The sequence below is a fragment of the Metarhizium acridum genome (genome assembly GCF_019434415.1).
Source record: "Metarhizium acridum strain ARSEF 324 chromosome Unknown scaffold_13, whole genome shotgun sequence".
Taxonomy (NCBI): Eukaryota; Fungi; Ascomycota; class Sordariomycetes; order Hypocreales; family Clavicipitaceae; genus Metarhizium; species Metarhizium acridum.
The window spans coordinates 3,515,860-3,532,157 of NW_027094016.1; the positions used below are offsets into that span (position 1 = coordinate 3,515,860).

Sequence of the window (16,298 nt, forward strand, 5' to 3'; positions counted from 1 at the left end):
CTACTTTGCACTCCCTGTTACACCTTCCAATCAACAAGGACTTCAAGCCCCTCTCGCCCACTGACATGGCCCAGCTCCAGAAGAAGCTGAAGGACATCAACTACCTGATCATCGATGAGAAGAGCATGCTGGGACTGCGACAGCTTTCTTGGATCGATGACCGCCTGCGCGAGGCGTTCCCGAGTAGGAATGAGGAGTTCTTTGGTAGTCTTAACATCCTTCTGGTTGGCGACTTCTTCCAGCTTCCACCCGTGCTACAGAAGCCGCTCTATTACGATAAAGAGGTGCAGGGAGTGGAGATCAAAGGCAGGAACGCATATAGACGCTTCGATAAATCAGTCTTCTTGAAGGTTGTCCAACGGCAACGGGGCGACGATCAGAAGGCGTTTCGCACAGCTCTCGAGGAATTGCGGCTCCTCCAACTGTCAGTCGAGTCCTGGAAACTCCTTTCCGGTCGAGTACAGGCGAAGCTAGATGATCTGGAGGTCGCCAGGTTCGCCAACGCCTTGCGAGTATACGCCACGAAAGATAGGGTGAACGAATATAACCACTACCACCTCGACCGCCTCGGCCGGCCAGTCATTCAGGTCAAGGCTAAGAATGTCGGCCTTGGCGCGGCTGCGGCGCCTGATGACAAGGCGGGCAACCTTGCGAAGCAGATCCCTATATGCATTGGCGCCCGTCTGATGCTGACATCTAACCTTTGGCAGCCAGTTGGTCTCTGCAACGGCGCTCGCGGTACCGTTTACGATATCGGCTGGGCACCGGGGGCTGACCCAGTCCAAGACCCTCCCTGTGTTATCATGATGGAGTTTGACAAGTACAGTGGACCTGTGTTCCTGACCACCGCTGATGGCAGAAAGATTGTCCCGATTCTCCCAGTAGACAGGGACTTCCTCATCGGAAGCACTCTCTGCACTCGCACGCAGTTTCCCCTGATCGTATGCTACGCCATTACGGTTCACAAGTCGCAGAGCATCACTGAAGATGTCATCGTGACAGATCTCTCCTGTCGGGACTTTCAGACTGGTTTAAGCTACGTAGCTGTCTCTCGCGTAAAAACGCTCCAGGGCTTGATGCTGGATGCGCCCTTTGATCGTGGTCACCTGTTTTACGAGTCTCCACCAGAGGGTATGAAGATGAAGATGAGGGATGAGCGGCATAGAAGACGACAGGTCCTTACACGGAATCCATATAGGTCAGACCACGGCTCTGCATAACTAGATAGCTAGCTAAATGTAATGGCTTAATAGTTGCTTGGCCCAAGGACTCCCAGCCTTCGGATGATCGTACCCCTTGCACCCACAGCTCTAACGTGCAAGGGGTGGCGTAGTATTTTATATATTAAAAATAAGCTATTAATAAGTTTACTTTTATACTTAAGTTAACGTAGGTATTAGATTAAAGTTATAGTTTTTTCTTACTTTATTCTCTTAATAATAATTCTATAATATATAACTTCTCTTTATTAAGTATACCTAAAAAACTAACTTAAGCCTTTACTTTATTTAAGAAACTTACTTAAAAATACTCTCTTTAATTATAAAATATTATAGCCTTTCCCTTAAATATATTAAAAGATATTTCTATTAAAAGTAACTTATTAGATTCTCTTATAAAACCTAAAGAATTTTACACTTTAATAAACGTAATAAAGTTATATTTAGCTATAAAAAGAGCGAATATTTATTATATTAATAACTTATTATAAGAGTAAATTTAAACTTAATAAACTTTTACCTTAAGCTCTTAATTAGCTTCTTTTATTCTATTATTAAATAACTTAATACTCTTAAATAGCTCTTTATTATCTACTCTTATCTTATTATTAGAAAGAATAGCTAACCTAATTAATAATAAAACCCCTTTAAAAGCTTTAAGTAAATAATATTAGCCTATTAACGTTAGTTTTTTAATAAAGAAACCTATACGCCTCTTAAAACCCTTTAAATCTTCTTCTCTTTAAGGCTTTTTTTAATAATAAATTAAACCTTATACGCGAGTATAATACGTGCGTAATATTACTCTTCTTTACCTTATTAAGAATAAGATAAATTTTAAATAATATACTCTTTTTTAAGCTTATATTATTAATAATATAATTAAACTTACTTATATAATTAAATATATAATACTCTTTAAGAAACGCTATTTTATTAACGTATATATTCTTTATTAATTACTTAAGAATAAAAATAATACTTTATTATTAATACTTAATATAATTAAAATTATTATACGTTTTAAAGGTAAATTAAACTATAATTATAAGAATAAACTAAAAACTCTTATACTTTCTTCTTATTAACCTTTAAAGTAAAGTAATTAAATACTTAAAAGATAGCCTTATAACTTTACCTTTACTTACTTTAACTTATAATATAATAGTAACTTAATTTTACGTTATATACCTTTTAAAAATTACTTATATTACTTACCTTTTTATTAAGATACCCACTTAAATAAATAATTTACGCGTACCTTTAAGGTAAACCTTCTCTCCTATAACTTTAAAGTAACCTTTATCTTAGCTTATATTAATTAATTAAACTAGCTAATAAATAATTATAATACTTAAGCTATTTTAAATAATATTATATTAAAATTACTCTTTACTTTTACCTTTAATAATTACTAATAGTTTAATTCTCTTAACCTTAAGTTAAAGGCGCGTTTAATATATAACTTTAATCTATAAAAACGAGAATTATCCTAGCGTTTTTATAAGAATTATAATATAATTATTATATAAGTAAACGCTTTAAAGCACTTATTTATTATTAAAGATACCCTTTCTCTTTAATTTTATATTAATTAAAAGATAATCTTATATATAAAAGCTAATAATTTTAATAAAGGTCTTATTACTTATTATATAATATTTAACGTAAACTCTTCTCTAATAAAACTAATAAACGTCTTATAAAATTACCTTATATTAAGCGCTATTGTAGCTTAATTATTAACTTAATAATAAACGGCCTTATAAGACTAAAATAACACTTAAAAGAAAGTGTAAAACCTATAAAAGTTTTTTTAGGATTTAAAGAATATATAATTACGCGTAAACTTTAAACGTTAAGATAATAAGTATTAAAGCTTTTATTATAATTATAACTTATATAATAAATAAAATAAGCCTATTATAAATTAAGATTAATCTTTTAATTAAAGAGATTACGCCTTTCTATTAAGAAACCCTTATATAATATTAATTATTATAATAGTAATTTTAATTATTTTAAAGTAATATATTACCCTTTATACTAGAATTGAAATAAAGTTATAAAAGGTAAACGTAACGTTTATTAGCGCGAACCTTTACGCTTTAATAAATATAATAATTATTATAATACTTATTAAAAATAAAATAATAATTAATGCTAGCCTATTATTATTTTATTAGATTAATATAAAAAAATCTTTAGTAAAGATAGCCTTTTTTATTTTATTTAAGCTTTTATTTTCTTTATAAACTTTAAGAATTATTAAATTAGCTTAAATAAAGCTAAAACACTTAATAGAGATAATTAAAGCTTTAATAAGAAATTTAACTTATTAGACTCCTTAAAGGACTAGCTAAAAGATTCTAATAGTTATTAATAGGGAATAATACGCCTTAAATTATAAAAGCTTTAACTATTAATAGTATTATTATAGCTTTTAATAAACCTAATATTAATAATTTATTATTAATTTCTATTTTAAATTACACTTACTTATTAACTATATATACTTTTATAATTCATAATATTTAAAGCTTAATATATTCTTACTTATAACTTTATAAAGTAGCTTTTATACCTATTAATTACTTATATAAAGTTATATTTAATACTATTACGCTAATTATATTAATTAGTTAACGTTTTATCGCTAATTATTATTCTAAAACCCGCTTATTAAATATTATGCCTTTCCTTATTAATAGTATTAATAAATAATTTATTTACGCTATATAAGTAGTTAACTTAAATTTAAGTTTTTAAACTTTAAATAAAGGTAATTTAACTAACGTTATCTTAGCTTATATTATAAATCAATTATCTTATAAAATTCTTTTTAGTTTCTCTTTCTTATAAGAAAACTAATTATATATTAAATAGGGTTAAAAAATAAATAATAATTACCTTATTTTAATTAATAATTAATTTATTCTTATATTCTCTTTAAAAAGAGATTATCTTAAAGCTTACTTATTTTATTCTATTAAGATTTAAGCTATTATATTAATAATTATACTAAAAGGTTATAGCGCTAATATTAAGGTGAAAATAAAGAAAGTTATACCTATTTACCTTAATAGCTATATTATAACCCCCTTAGTTTTTAGCGATTATATTAGTTTTAATTATATTAGTTTACCTTATATTATTATTACTAAATAAAAATACTACTTATAAATCTTTAACCTAGGTAAGGCTTTAATTAAGATTAAAAAAGGCTAAGTTATTAGTTTAATTACTTTAGCTTATATTACTAATAATTAATAGACTTTTATAATAAAAGCCTTCTTATATATCCCTTTAATAGATTTATTAGAAGATAATTATTTAAAAGAGAAGCTCTTAAACTTCTATTAGAATAATAAGTACCCTTTTAACGTTCTTATACCTAATCTAATAATTAACTTTTAAGCGGCTAATATCTTTAATAATTAAGGCTTAGAATATTAAGAATAAGTGCGTAAAGTTTTACGTAAATATTAAAAGCTATTTAAACCTAGTTTAAAATAATTTAATAATAAAATTCATATATTAATACCTTTATAATTAAACGCGAACCTATTTAACTTAAATTAATGCTTATATATAATATTATATTATAATTATAAAGTAATAAATAATATTCTTAATTCCCTTAAGAAAGTAAGTATTATAAAGAACGTACTACTAAAAGAACCTTATTTAATAGCTTCTTTAACTTTTATTATTTAAAGAGATAAAAAGCTACGTATTATAATTAATATACGTTATATTAATATTAAATTAATTATAAACGCTTATTTATTACCTAGGTAAAATAATATTTTATTATCTTTATAAGATAGTATAATTTTCTTTACTTTAAATCTTATAAAAGAATTTTTCTAGTAGCCTATTATATAATTAAATAAATAAAAGATAGCGTTTATTATACTATATTATAAGTATAAATAACTAATAGTTAATATAATAGAATTAGCTATTAGCTTAGCCTTCTTTTAATACTATATAAAATACTTATTTTATTAGTACTTATAAAAATTTATTCTTATTTATATTAATAATATTATTATTTTCTCTTAAATAATTAAAGAGTATATTAAACACTTAAACCTAACCTTAATAATACTTAATAAATTAAGTTATATATTATTCTTATATAAGTATTACTTTACTTAACTTAGCTTTTAAGCTTTAAAATATTACGTTTTTAAACTTAAATTAAGTATAATAAAAGAAAAGATAATTATAATATAAGCTTTAATTATACCTATAAATTTAAAGAAATTAGAATATAGCTTAAGTTTAATAAAATATTATTAATAATTTATTAATTACTTTTTAATTATTATAGAACTATTATAATAAATTAAAGCTATAGGTTTTTATAAGGCGCTCTTAAACAACCTATAATAAGATAAGTATACTATAAAGGCTACGCTCCCTTTAATTAATACCCTTAATAACTAAAAATAATAAGCCTTATAAAAATAAGTAATTAAAGCTTAAATAAAACTTAAAGTTAAGTTAATTAAAGTAATTAAGCTAGCTTATTTAAATTAAATTAAGCCCTTTAAGTTACATGTAAATAATAATAAAAAATTCGGTTTTAACGTAACTTTATATTAACTTTAAGCTAATAAAAAGCTAAAACCTATACTTTTCTTATTTAAAGCTTTAATCTTAATAGAATAAAACTATAAATCTATAGAATTAAAGATTATAGCACTTATTTAAGCCTTATAAAAGCTTAAGTATTACTTAAATTACGCTATAATTAAGGTTATAACAGATTATATAGTAATTTATAATACCTTTTAGTTAATTAAATTAAGTAAGCCTAAAGGTAAATACCACTTAATTAACTAATAATTATACCTAAAATAATAAAGAAATTAATTAAAGGTAGCTTATAAAGAGGGTTAAAAATACCTTAACGCTAATACTTTATCTTATATTTATTATAATAATATTAAAACTATTAAGAATTCTCTACTAAACGTTATAGCTATAATTACGTGTTAATAGGTAAAAAATAAACTATAATTATTAATACTTTAAGTGAAAGATACTAGAAAGAAAACGTTAAAACGTAAATTATAATTATTAAAAGCTATATTTATTCGCTTAATAATACCTTTAATAAAAGATAATAATAAGAAATGTAAATTACTAATATTTTCTTTTAATTTTAAATATTACCTTATAATAGCTATATAATTTAACCTATCTTTTAAACGAATATATAAAAAACTTACTAATAGACTTAAAGCCTTAATACTTATCTTTTTTATATCCTCTTATTTTCGCGTACTTTATTATAATAATAAAGAAAAATATTATATTTACCTTCTTACCTTTATAATAAAAGAAGTTTTTTAAATAATATACGATAATAAAGCCTATTTAGGTTTAATTAAGGCTTTTACTTTTCTTAGCTTAATAGTTTTCTTTTATAATATACACTAGAAGTTATACGAGTATATCTTTAAATACCTTAAGTATTAGAAATTTAAGCCCTACTATTAATAACCCTTTAAAAGTATATAATTAATTAAAACGTCTTAAGTATTACGTGATATATTATACCTTAATTTTATCTTTAATTTACCTAAGAATAATAGTTATAATATAATTTTAGTAATTATAAATAAATTTTTAAAGGTTATACGTTATATTCTAGAAAATCTAAGATAATTAGCTAAAGATTAAGTAAACGCTTACGTTTATTTAATCTATTTAAATTAAGGTATATTACACCTTTTCGTATATAATATTAACTTTAAACTTATATTTTAGTTATAATAATCTCTTTATAAAATAGTAAATATTAAGATAAATACTAACGCGCTCTATTACTAATAAGCTAATAGCTAATTAAAGCGAATTATTTAGACTTTAATTTATAGTTTATATATTATTATTAATAGCTAACTTAATACTACGTATTAGTTTTCTTCTTTATTACACGTTATATTTTATATAAACTTATCTTTATATATTACTACTAGAATTAACTCTTTTAAGCTATTATACGATTATTAGCCTTTTTATTATTTAAACCCCTTAATATTTAAATTATTACTCTTTAACGTAAACTAATATAAAGAAGTATAATAATAGCGCTATAAGAAAGCTTAAAACGCTACTTAACTTTTTATTATTAAGATAAAGCTTTATTATAATATAAAGCGTATACCTTCTTTAAAGCTAAAACCTAAAGACCTAATTTATATTAAGCTAATAAAACTTAATTATAATAATTATTACCTTAATAATTAAACTAAGCTATTCTATAAGTAAGTTAAACTATTCCCTATTATTTAAAAGATTTTAAACCTATAATACGAAATTTAACTTCCCTTACACTTTAAATAAAAGCTTAAAATTAATATTAAATATTTAAAGCCTATAACTTTTAGCACTTAAATAGTCTTATTACTTAGCTCTTTAAATACGAATAATAGACTAAAATATATTATTAATAAGATTCTTATAAAATGTTTATAAAAAGAAAAAAGGGAATATTACGTATAATAGTTAAAATACTTATTTAAGAATAACTCTTAAAAGCTTAAAGAGACCTTATACTAGAACGTGCTATAATTACTAGACTAATTTCTAAATGTAATATATACTTGAAATATTACGCTTTATTTATTTTATTTTTATTCTTTTAATAGTTAACGTAATCTACTAAAAATACCTATTATAATTATAACTTTTAGGTATTATAATAGCCTTATAAATTTTATTTTAGTTCTATTTAACTCGTATACTTTCTTATATTTTATCTTTTTATAACTTATATTAACCTTTTAACCTAATTTTTCTTACGCTTAACGTAGCTCTATTAATTTAATAACTTTACGTTTACCTTTAACTTAGTTTAGTTTTTACTTAAATAAATAATTATAATAGCTATTAACTACTTATTTAAGCTATTAGTAGTTTATTAATGCTATTAGCTATTGTATAAAGTATAATAATAAATAATAAAGAAAATAATATATACTTACCTTTTTTTACCTTTTTAGTTTTCTTTAAAAAATATTAACTCTTTATCTTATTTTCTCGTTTTATATTACTAAAACGTTACGCCTTTTATAATATATTATACCCTTTCTTTTTTATATATAAGCACGTTATTTCTTTTATTTCTAATATATTATTATTAAAATAATATATTAATTACCGCTTAAAGGCTCTCTCTTAACTATAATTATATTTTTAAACGTACTTTTCTCTTATTAAGATATTAACTTATTAATATAGTATATATTTCGTAGTATCTTTTTAAACGGTTACGTTCTTATACTTACCTTTAACGCGGGTCTCTTTTATAGCCTTTCCGTTACGTAAGTTAATATAGTATAATAATTACTAGTAATCTTCCTTAATTTCTTTACGTATATAGAATTATTTAAAATTATTAACTAATAAGCTAATAATAGCTTTAATTAAATTTTAATTAAAGTTAAATATTAAAATAAAAACGAGTCCTTTATTAACCTAATAAGTACTATTATTTATAAATAAGGTATAAAGAGAGGCTATTACATTTAATTAAAATATATATTAAATAATAGTTTAGCTTTCCTTATATTAATATTACGCCTAATATTAGGTAATAATAAATATATAATTTAAATTCACTTATTTATTTGCTTTAATACCTTTAATATATAAGAGAATTATTTTTCTAGTATTAAATAAAGCTAATCGTTTAATAAAGAGAGAGAAGATTTTAATAATATAAAGAGTAAATTTAACGCTAATAATATAATTACTTAAGTGCGTATTTATAAAGAATCCCTTAAATAAAAGAATAATAGTATATTTATAAATACTTTTACTTTTAAAAATAATATTATTTTTAAGAAGAATATAACTATAAAAAATGTTTTTAATTTTAAAAATAATTCTATAAATAGTTTTAATAATAGGTTTAGCTTTAAAACTATTGGGGTTTTAAGAAAGATTTTCTTACTCTTACCCTTAATCCTTAATATAAAGGAAAAATATGTAAGCTATAAGTTAAACTTTTTAAGCTATTTTAAGAATAAAAATAAGAACTTAAGTTATAAGCTATAAGTATAGTTAAGCTTTATTATTTAATTTATTATAAATAATTAAATATAATACTATTTCTCTTAAACGGTAAAGCTTTCCCTTAAATCTTTATAAAGATAATTTATAAGGTTAATTAAGGTTTTACTATAAAATTACACGTACTAGTATAACTTTAGTTAAGTAAATATATAGCTAATTAAATAGATTTTCACTTTTAAATTCGTTATAATAATATAATTAAGCGTATCTTAAAGATTTAAATCCCCTTAAATAACGTATACTTTATTACTCGTATTTTATATATTAAAAATAATAATAGTTCCCTTAAAGTTATATTTCTTAAATTAAAAGAAGTTTAATTAAAACTTAAAATAAAATGCTTAATAGTACCTAATTTTATTAAGAAAGACTTTACCCTTATAGTTATTAATTAATAGAATAAGAAAGCTAATAAGCTTACTAATATAAAGTATATATACTACTATTATATTAATATCGTTTATTTATAGTATATTATTCCCTTTAAAACTTATTTATTCGTTAAAAATAAGAGATAATAAAAAGCTTTAACTTTAACCCCTTATTATTAAGCTATTATTAACGTTTTAAATAAGCTTCTTTATCACTTAAATAATAAGAATAGAAACGTTACCTTATAGTTCTTTTTAATTTCTTACCTCTTTAAATAGACTAATAATTAGTCTTTTACTCTTTAAATTAAATCTAATCAGAAAGGTTCTTTTATTAATTTCTTAACTAATTATAATAAACTTAAGTAATTAAATTGTAAAAGTATTAACTTAAAAATAATAGAACGTTTTTTAAGACCTTACCTTACCTTAATATCTTTCGTTAATAAGACTTAATATACTATAATTTATATAGCTATAAACGTTAACGTTAACGTTTTAATAAACACTTAAGTAAAATTACGTAATTACGTTATATTAAACTTTATTATTATCTCTATCTTAAAGCTAAAATAAACCCCTAAATTCAAATATAAAGACCTATAATATTAAAGCTAATAGTTAGCTAATTAATTACTTATTATTATATCAACTAAATTATTATACAAATAGCTTCTTATTTAATATAAATAAGAATATATAAATTTAATTATAAACTTCTTAGGTATACTATAAGTCTTTAATTAATAGTATAAGCTTTAAAGCTTACGCTTATAAAGCTAAAGATATTTTTTAATAAATAAAAACCCTTATAAAGAAGTTTAAGCTTATAGCTAAAAGACTTTAATAAAAATATATTAATTCCTAGAAAAAGAACGCTAAAAACGCTATCTTTAATAATAGTAAGTATAAAGAGAAAATTAATAATAATAAAGCTATTAAAGGATTTAACTTTAAAGCTACTTACTTTAATACCTTTAAGGAGTAGGCTATAAAAATTATATTTAAATATATTAGCTTTAATAATATTTTAAATATACTATACGAAAAAAATCTATAGGCTAAAGATAAAAAGCTTTAAATATTTATAGCTTATAATATTATAATTAATTTCTTTTTCTATAAAGATAACTTTAAGTTTCTTAAGTTTATTAAAGAATAATTCTCTTAATAAGAATATTCTTCTTATATAATTAAGAAGAATAATTCTTATAATCTTTCCTTTATTAATTACTAAATTATATAATTAGCTAGTTATTTTACTTCTTAGGCTTTCTTTTAAGTTAATTGTTTTACCTAAACCTAATAGCCTTTAATATATCACGTACCTTACGTTATAGTAGACTCTAAGTATACGGTATAAAAAATTAATAGTAAAGTAAAAAAGCTAAAAAAGAAGCTAATCTTTTTACCTAAAAGTATACTCTTCTTATTTAATAGCCTAAAAGATTTTTTAAAGGTATATAATACCTTTATTATTATTTTAGAATATATTTATACTTATTATACGAAGATAATTACTAATATTATTATAGTTACTATTTATAATTATATTAAACTTTATTAAGAATTAATTAATTAAGCTATATTCTTATATTAGCTTAACTTTAATTATTTTTTAATATACTTTTATCGTAACCTATATATATATTACCCCCTCTTAAGTTAAAAATAGCGAGATAATAAGTATAAGCTAGAGATTATAAATTTACTTATAGCTTTTTATAATATTAAAGGTAGTTAAGTTCTTATAATTAATAGCTTAAAAATAGGTAAAACTAAACTTACATGTAAACTAGTTTACGTAATATAAGATAATAGTTACCTTTTAAATATTAATTAAAATAACGTTTTTAACTCTAATTAATAACTAATTAAGGTAAAATTAAATCTTAACTTTAAAGATAATAACGTTATAAAGAATCTTAAGAAGCTTATATAATAGCCTCTTTATTTACCCTTTAAGTTAATATTAACGAAATAAATAAGTAATATTATATTTTAAACTATTAAAGCTTTAATTATTATTAAACCCTCAAAGAAAAAGAGATAATCCGTTAATTATATTATATAATTAATAGCTTAAAATAAGTAAGTAAATAATATATATATATAGCTTTTCGCGAAAGCTTATAAAAGAAATTACCTTTAAGTTTTCCCCCTTTATATTAAGATTAATTATACCTTAATACTTATATTACTTAAACCTCTTTTATATTAATAGCCTAATAAAAAAGTATCTCACGCTTATTAAAGGATAATTAAGTATATTAATAAAGATATAATACGTATATATACTAAATGAAACCCTAATATACACTTATTATCCCTTATATTACGTAATTATAAAGCTCTTTATATATACTTTAATTATTAGCTTAAGGTTAAGGTAATAATTAAAGTAAGACTTATAAATCCCATTAAATAATATATTAAGTATTTAAAGGTAATAGTTAAAGTTAAAGAATTACACGCTTTTATTTTTAATAAGTATTAAACTATTATTACTATTATTATAATTATAGCTAAAATTATTAATTATTACTAAGAATAGTCTCTAATTCTAGTAGTTATTAATAAAGCTAGTTATTTAATAAAGGCGCTTAATCTTATCTCGCTTATAAAATAGCTTATAATACCACGTATTATTTATGAAAATATTAAGTAATTTATATTAATAAATTTAACTTAAAGCTACGTTATCTCTTCTTAAGTTACTATTAATAGTAAGTTAAAGGACTTTAAGTATAATTAGATTTTTAATTAAGCCTTTATAAGTCTATTAAAGAGAGCGAATTATCTTACTATTATTAACGTAAATTTAAGTAAGAACTTTTACTCTTAAGGTATAGTTTAAGATTTTATTACCTTTTAGCTTAATATTAATAATATTACTATTATAAATTAAAAGGGAAACGAGATTATTAAACGTTTTTTAAAGTAATAGAATAAATTATTACCTAATATATTATTAAATTAAATTCTTATTAGTATTAACTCTCTTAAAGAAGCTAAAGATATATTATTTATTAATAGAATTTAAGCTTATTTTTACGTGAAATATACTCTTTAAATCCTTTAAGTCTTTAAGTTATCTTAACTTAAAGATTACCTAATAAAAAAACAATTAATACGCTATAATTAAGTTTTAATTTTATATATATATAAATAATAGGCTATTTTATATTAAGCGCTTATTAATAAAATTACTTTATAAGAATTACCTTTTAGCTTAATTAAAGTTTATATTATTAATAACTTAACTAGTTCTTAATTTAAGTACGTTATTATTACTTTAATTTATAATAATAAACTAGGTTTTATTAGGGAATTTAAGAGATTAAATATCGCTTTATCTTATATTATATTAAGTTAAATAGTTATTATAAATAGTAAATTTCCTGTTTAGTAAAATAATAATTTTAATAAGCTTTAATAATATTATAAGAAAATTAAATTATATAAAGACTTAGCACTTAATAATAAGTTTTATTATAATTATTTATAATTGAATTATTATAAAGCTTAATACCCTATTAATCTTATTTATTATAAAAATAAGAGATAATAAAAGAATAAACGTTATATTAAATACTCTATTAAAAACTATTAAAATACTTATACGTATAATTATCTAATAAATAACGTTAATTTTAATTATATCTTTAATAATATTACTTATAACCTCTTCTTTTTAATTAAAGGCATTAATATTATAAAGCTATAGCCTAATAAGAAATAAAAAGCTTAAAGAAAACGCGCACTCCCTTTAATAAGCGAATAAGCTTAACGTATGAAATAGCTTTTATAAGCTACTAGCTTTACTACTAATAAACTAAAGAGAGTACCTTATAACTTAAATATAACTATTAACGTTAATATTATAGTTATTAACGATAATACTACGTGGAATAATACTATTAATAACACACCTACCACTAATAGTAATGCTTAGGATAGTAATAAAAAGCCTCCTATTAAGAATAATACTTGGGCTACTACTAGTAATAATAAGCCTCCTATTAATAATAATGCTTGGGCCACTACTAGTGATAATAAGCCTCCTATTAATAATAATGCTTAGGCCACTACTAGTAATAATAAGCCTCCTATTAATAATAACGCTTAGGTAAATACTAGCGATAATAAGCCTATAAATGAGTTTATTAGCTAGTAAGTAAATGAAACGAAACGGATTAGAATAGGGAATTGCTTTTTTTTATTTTTTTAATCGTATGTAGTGAAAGGGGGAAATTACACGCATGGGAATAAAGGAATTACACGAAAGGGAGGAAACTTATTATACTCTTTATTATTAGAGTAAATTTCTTTTTTTTCCTTTATTATTATAATAATAAGGCTATTATCTTTTTTTAAACGAGGGGATATTAAGGCCCATACAATCACGTGTAAGGCACTATTAGTATAAGGCCTATATAATTACGTGTAAGGCACTATATTACTATTACTACGCTAGCACTCTCAAGCTAGCTCTTTTCCTTTAATACATGATCAACTTCTTCACTTCTTTTAGCTCTCTTATAATACAACTTGTCAGTTGCATCACGAGCTCTTATGACCTCGCTATAGCTCCCTTCCGTGAGCCCTCACAGTCGGGGCCGTAGTGCTCGGGGCCATGCGTCGTCTCCTGCTGTCGTAGCAGCTGCTCGCGTTCGCTCTAGTGCAGGGATTTAGCCGGGCCGGAGCACAGCTAGAAGTCGTTTTCCCTTCTTTTCAACCCGTCAGCGCCATCACGTCCACGTGCTGCCAATCCCAGCGCATACCGCTGAGATGATCCGGACTCGGCGCTAATTCTTGTGATTGGTGTTGCGGAGATTGAAGTGGAGAATTATGCCCCTCTCCGCCGCGCGGTAGCCGGTGGCCCCGGACCGTATTTCCCGATTGGGTTACCAAGATCGTATTATTGGTTGTCGGATCTAAGGGTCCCGCGCGGGAAGTGGAATCAAGAAACTGGGTGTGGAATCTCCGATCAAGAAATTAATAATTGCTACAAGATACCGGGTTGGTTTCCGACATGCGCAGGCGTAAAGATACACGCACACGCACACATGTATATATATACATATTGATGGCTGTCGTTTCCTATAGTTCGGTTCTTGTTAAACAGCATCTACGCAGGCCATCTCGCAGCGTCGCATCACCATAAACACTAGCACTACACCAACTTGAACAAGACGGAATCAATGAAGACAATTGTCGTCCTAGGCGTTGGCCTTGCCGGGGCACCACTCGTCCGCCAGATCATGCGCACCACGGTCCTCAAAAGCAAAGACTACAGAATGGTCGTGGTCGCTCCAACCACACACTTCCACTGGCCGATTGCCATGCCGCGAGTCGTTGTTCCCGGTCAAATGCCCGTCGAGAAGATCATGTACCCCCTGGAACCGACATTCAGAGAATACCCCGAGGAGAAGTTTGAGTTTGTGCTAGGCAGCGCCAGCGATCTGGATCCAGAGGGAAGCGTCGTCACAGTTGCGCTGAATGACGGGACAAGCAGGGCCGTCCCGTACGACACGCTCTTCATTGCCACCGGGTCGTCGGCAAAGGACGAGATGCCCTGGAAGCTGGTCGGTACAGCCGACAACACCTTTGACCGCATCCACGCGCTGCAGAAGCAGGTCCAAGGTGCCGAGACGATTGTCGTTGCGGGAGGCGGCTTGACTGGAGCCGAGACAGCAGGCGAGATTGGCTATCAGTATGGCAGAAAGGGCAACAAGGAGGTTTACTTTATTTACAACGACGATCTGCCGCTCTCTCCGGGCGTCATGGAGAGTGTGAGGAAGCAGACCAAGGTTGGGCTGGAGAGGATGAAGGTCAAGCTCGTGCCCAAGACGACCGTGACAAAGGCGACAACCAGGGGCAGGGACACCATTCTCGAACTGCGACACGCCGACGGCACCACCAGGACTCTCACCGCGCAGGCTTACCTGCCGACTACTGGCGTGACGCCCAATACTTCGTTTGTGCCGAAGAGCATGCTCGATGAGAATGGATATGTCAGGCAGACGTCCTTCCTTCGGGCGGACGGCTACAAGAACATTTTTGTCGTTGGCGATGCGGGAAGTCTCGAGGACAATAGATCTCTGGCGGCTGATGCCCAGGCGGGGCATCTCATCAAGTTCCTTCCGGCATACTTTGAGGGCGGGAGTTTGCCCGAGTACAAGGTCAACAGCAAGACCATGTATGGCATTACGCTCGGCCAGAGCAAGGCAACCGGCCAGATGGGCAACATGAAGGTTTTCAGCTGGATCGTCTGGTTTTTGAAGGGCCGATTTCTGGGCACGGACAAGGTTCCTGGTATTGCAGCCGGAAAGATGACCATGTCGGCAACGTTTGAGAAGTAGCATTTGTCATGGTGGTGGTGGGTTGGTTCAGGACAAGCTGGTGTGAAGATATCATTTGCTTTTTATGCTGGGTGTTTGATTTCATTTATAAAGTCCATCTTGAATTATTAGCAAGAGCATTTACGCATTAGTAATGGTATTCCTACTCAAGTTCATTATTCCCGGAGTTGTGAAATATCAAATAAAATACAAATGAACATTTGGCTGCACCTTACATTGATAGATTACGCCTCTGCCCGCCTCGG

At 26.0% G+C, this 16,298-nt stretch overlaps 1 protein-coding gene across 1 annotated transcript; it reads left to right on the forward strand.

Moving 5' to 3' along the window:
* Window positions 1-14,952: 14,952 nt before the first annotated feature.
* AIFM1_1 (Apoptosis-inducing factor 1, mitochondrial) lies at window positions 14,953-16,053 on the forward strand (the record flags this gene model as incomplete). The annotated part of the gene is made up of 1 exon (XM_007814156.2): window positions 14,953-16,053. One exon carries the CDS (start codon window positions 14,953-14,955, stop codon window positions 16,051-16,053), a length of 1,101 nt encoding a protein of 366 aa, XP_007812347.2.
* Window positions 16,054-16,298: the final 245 nt, after the last annotated feature.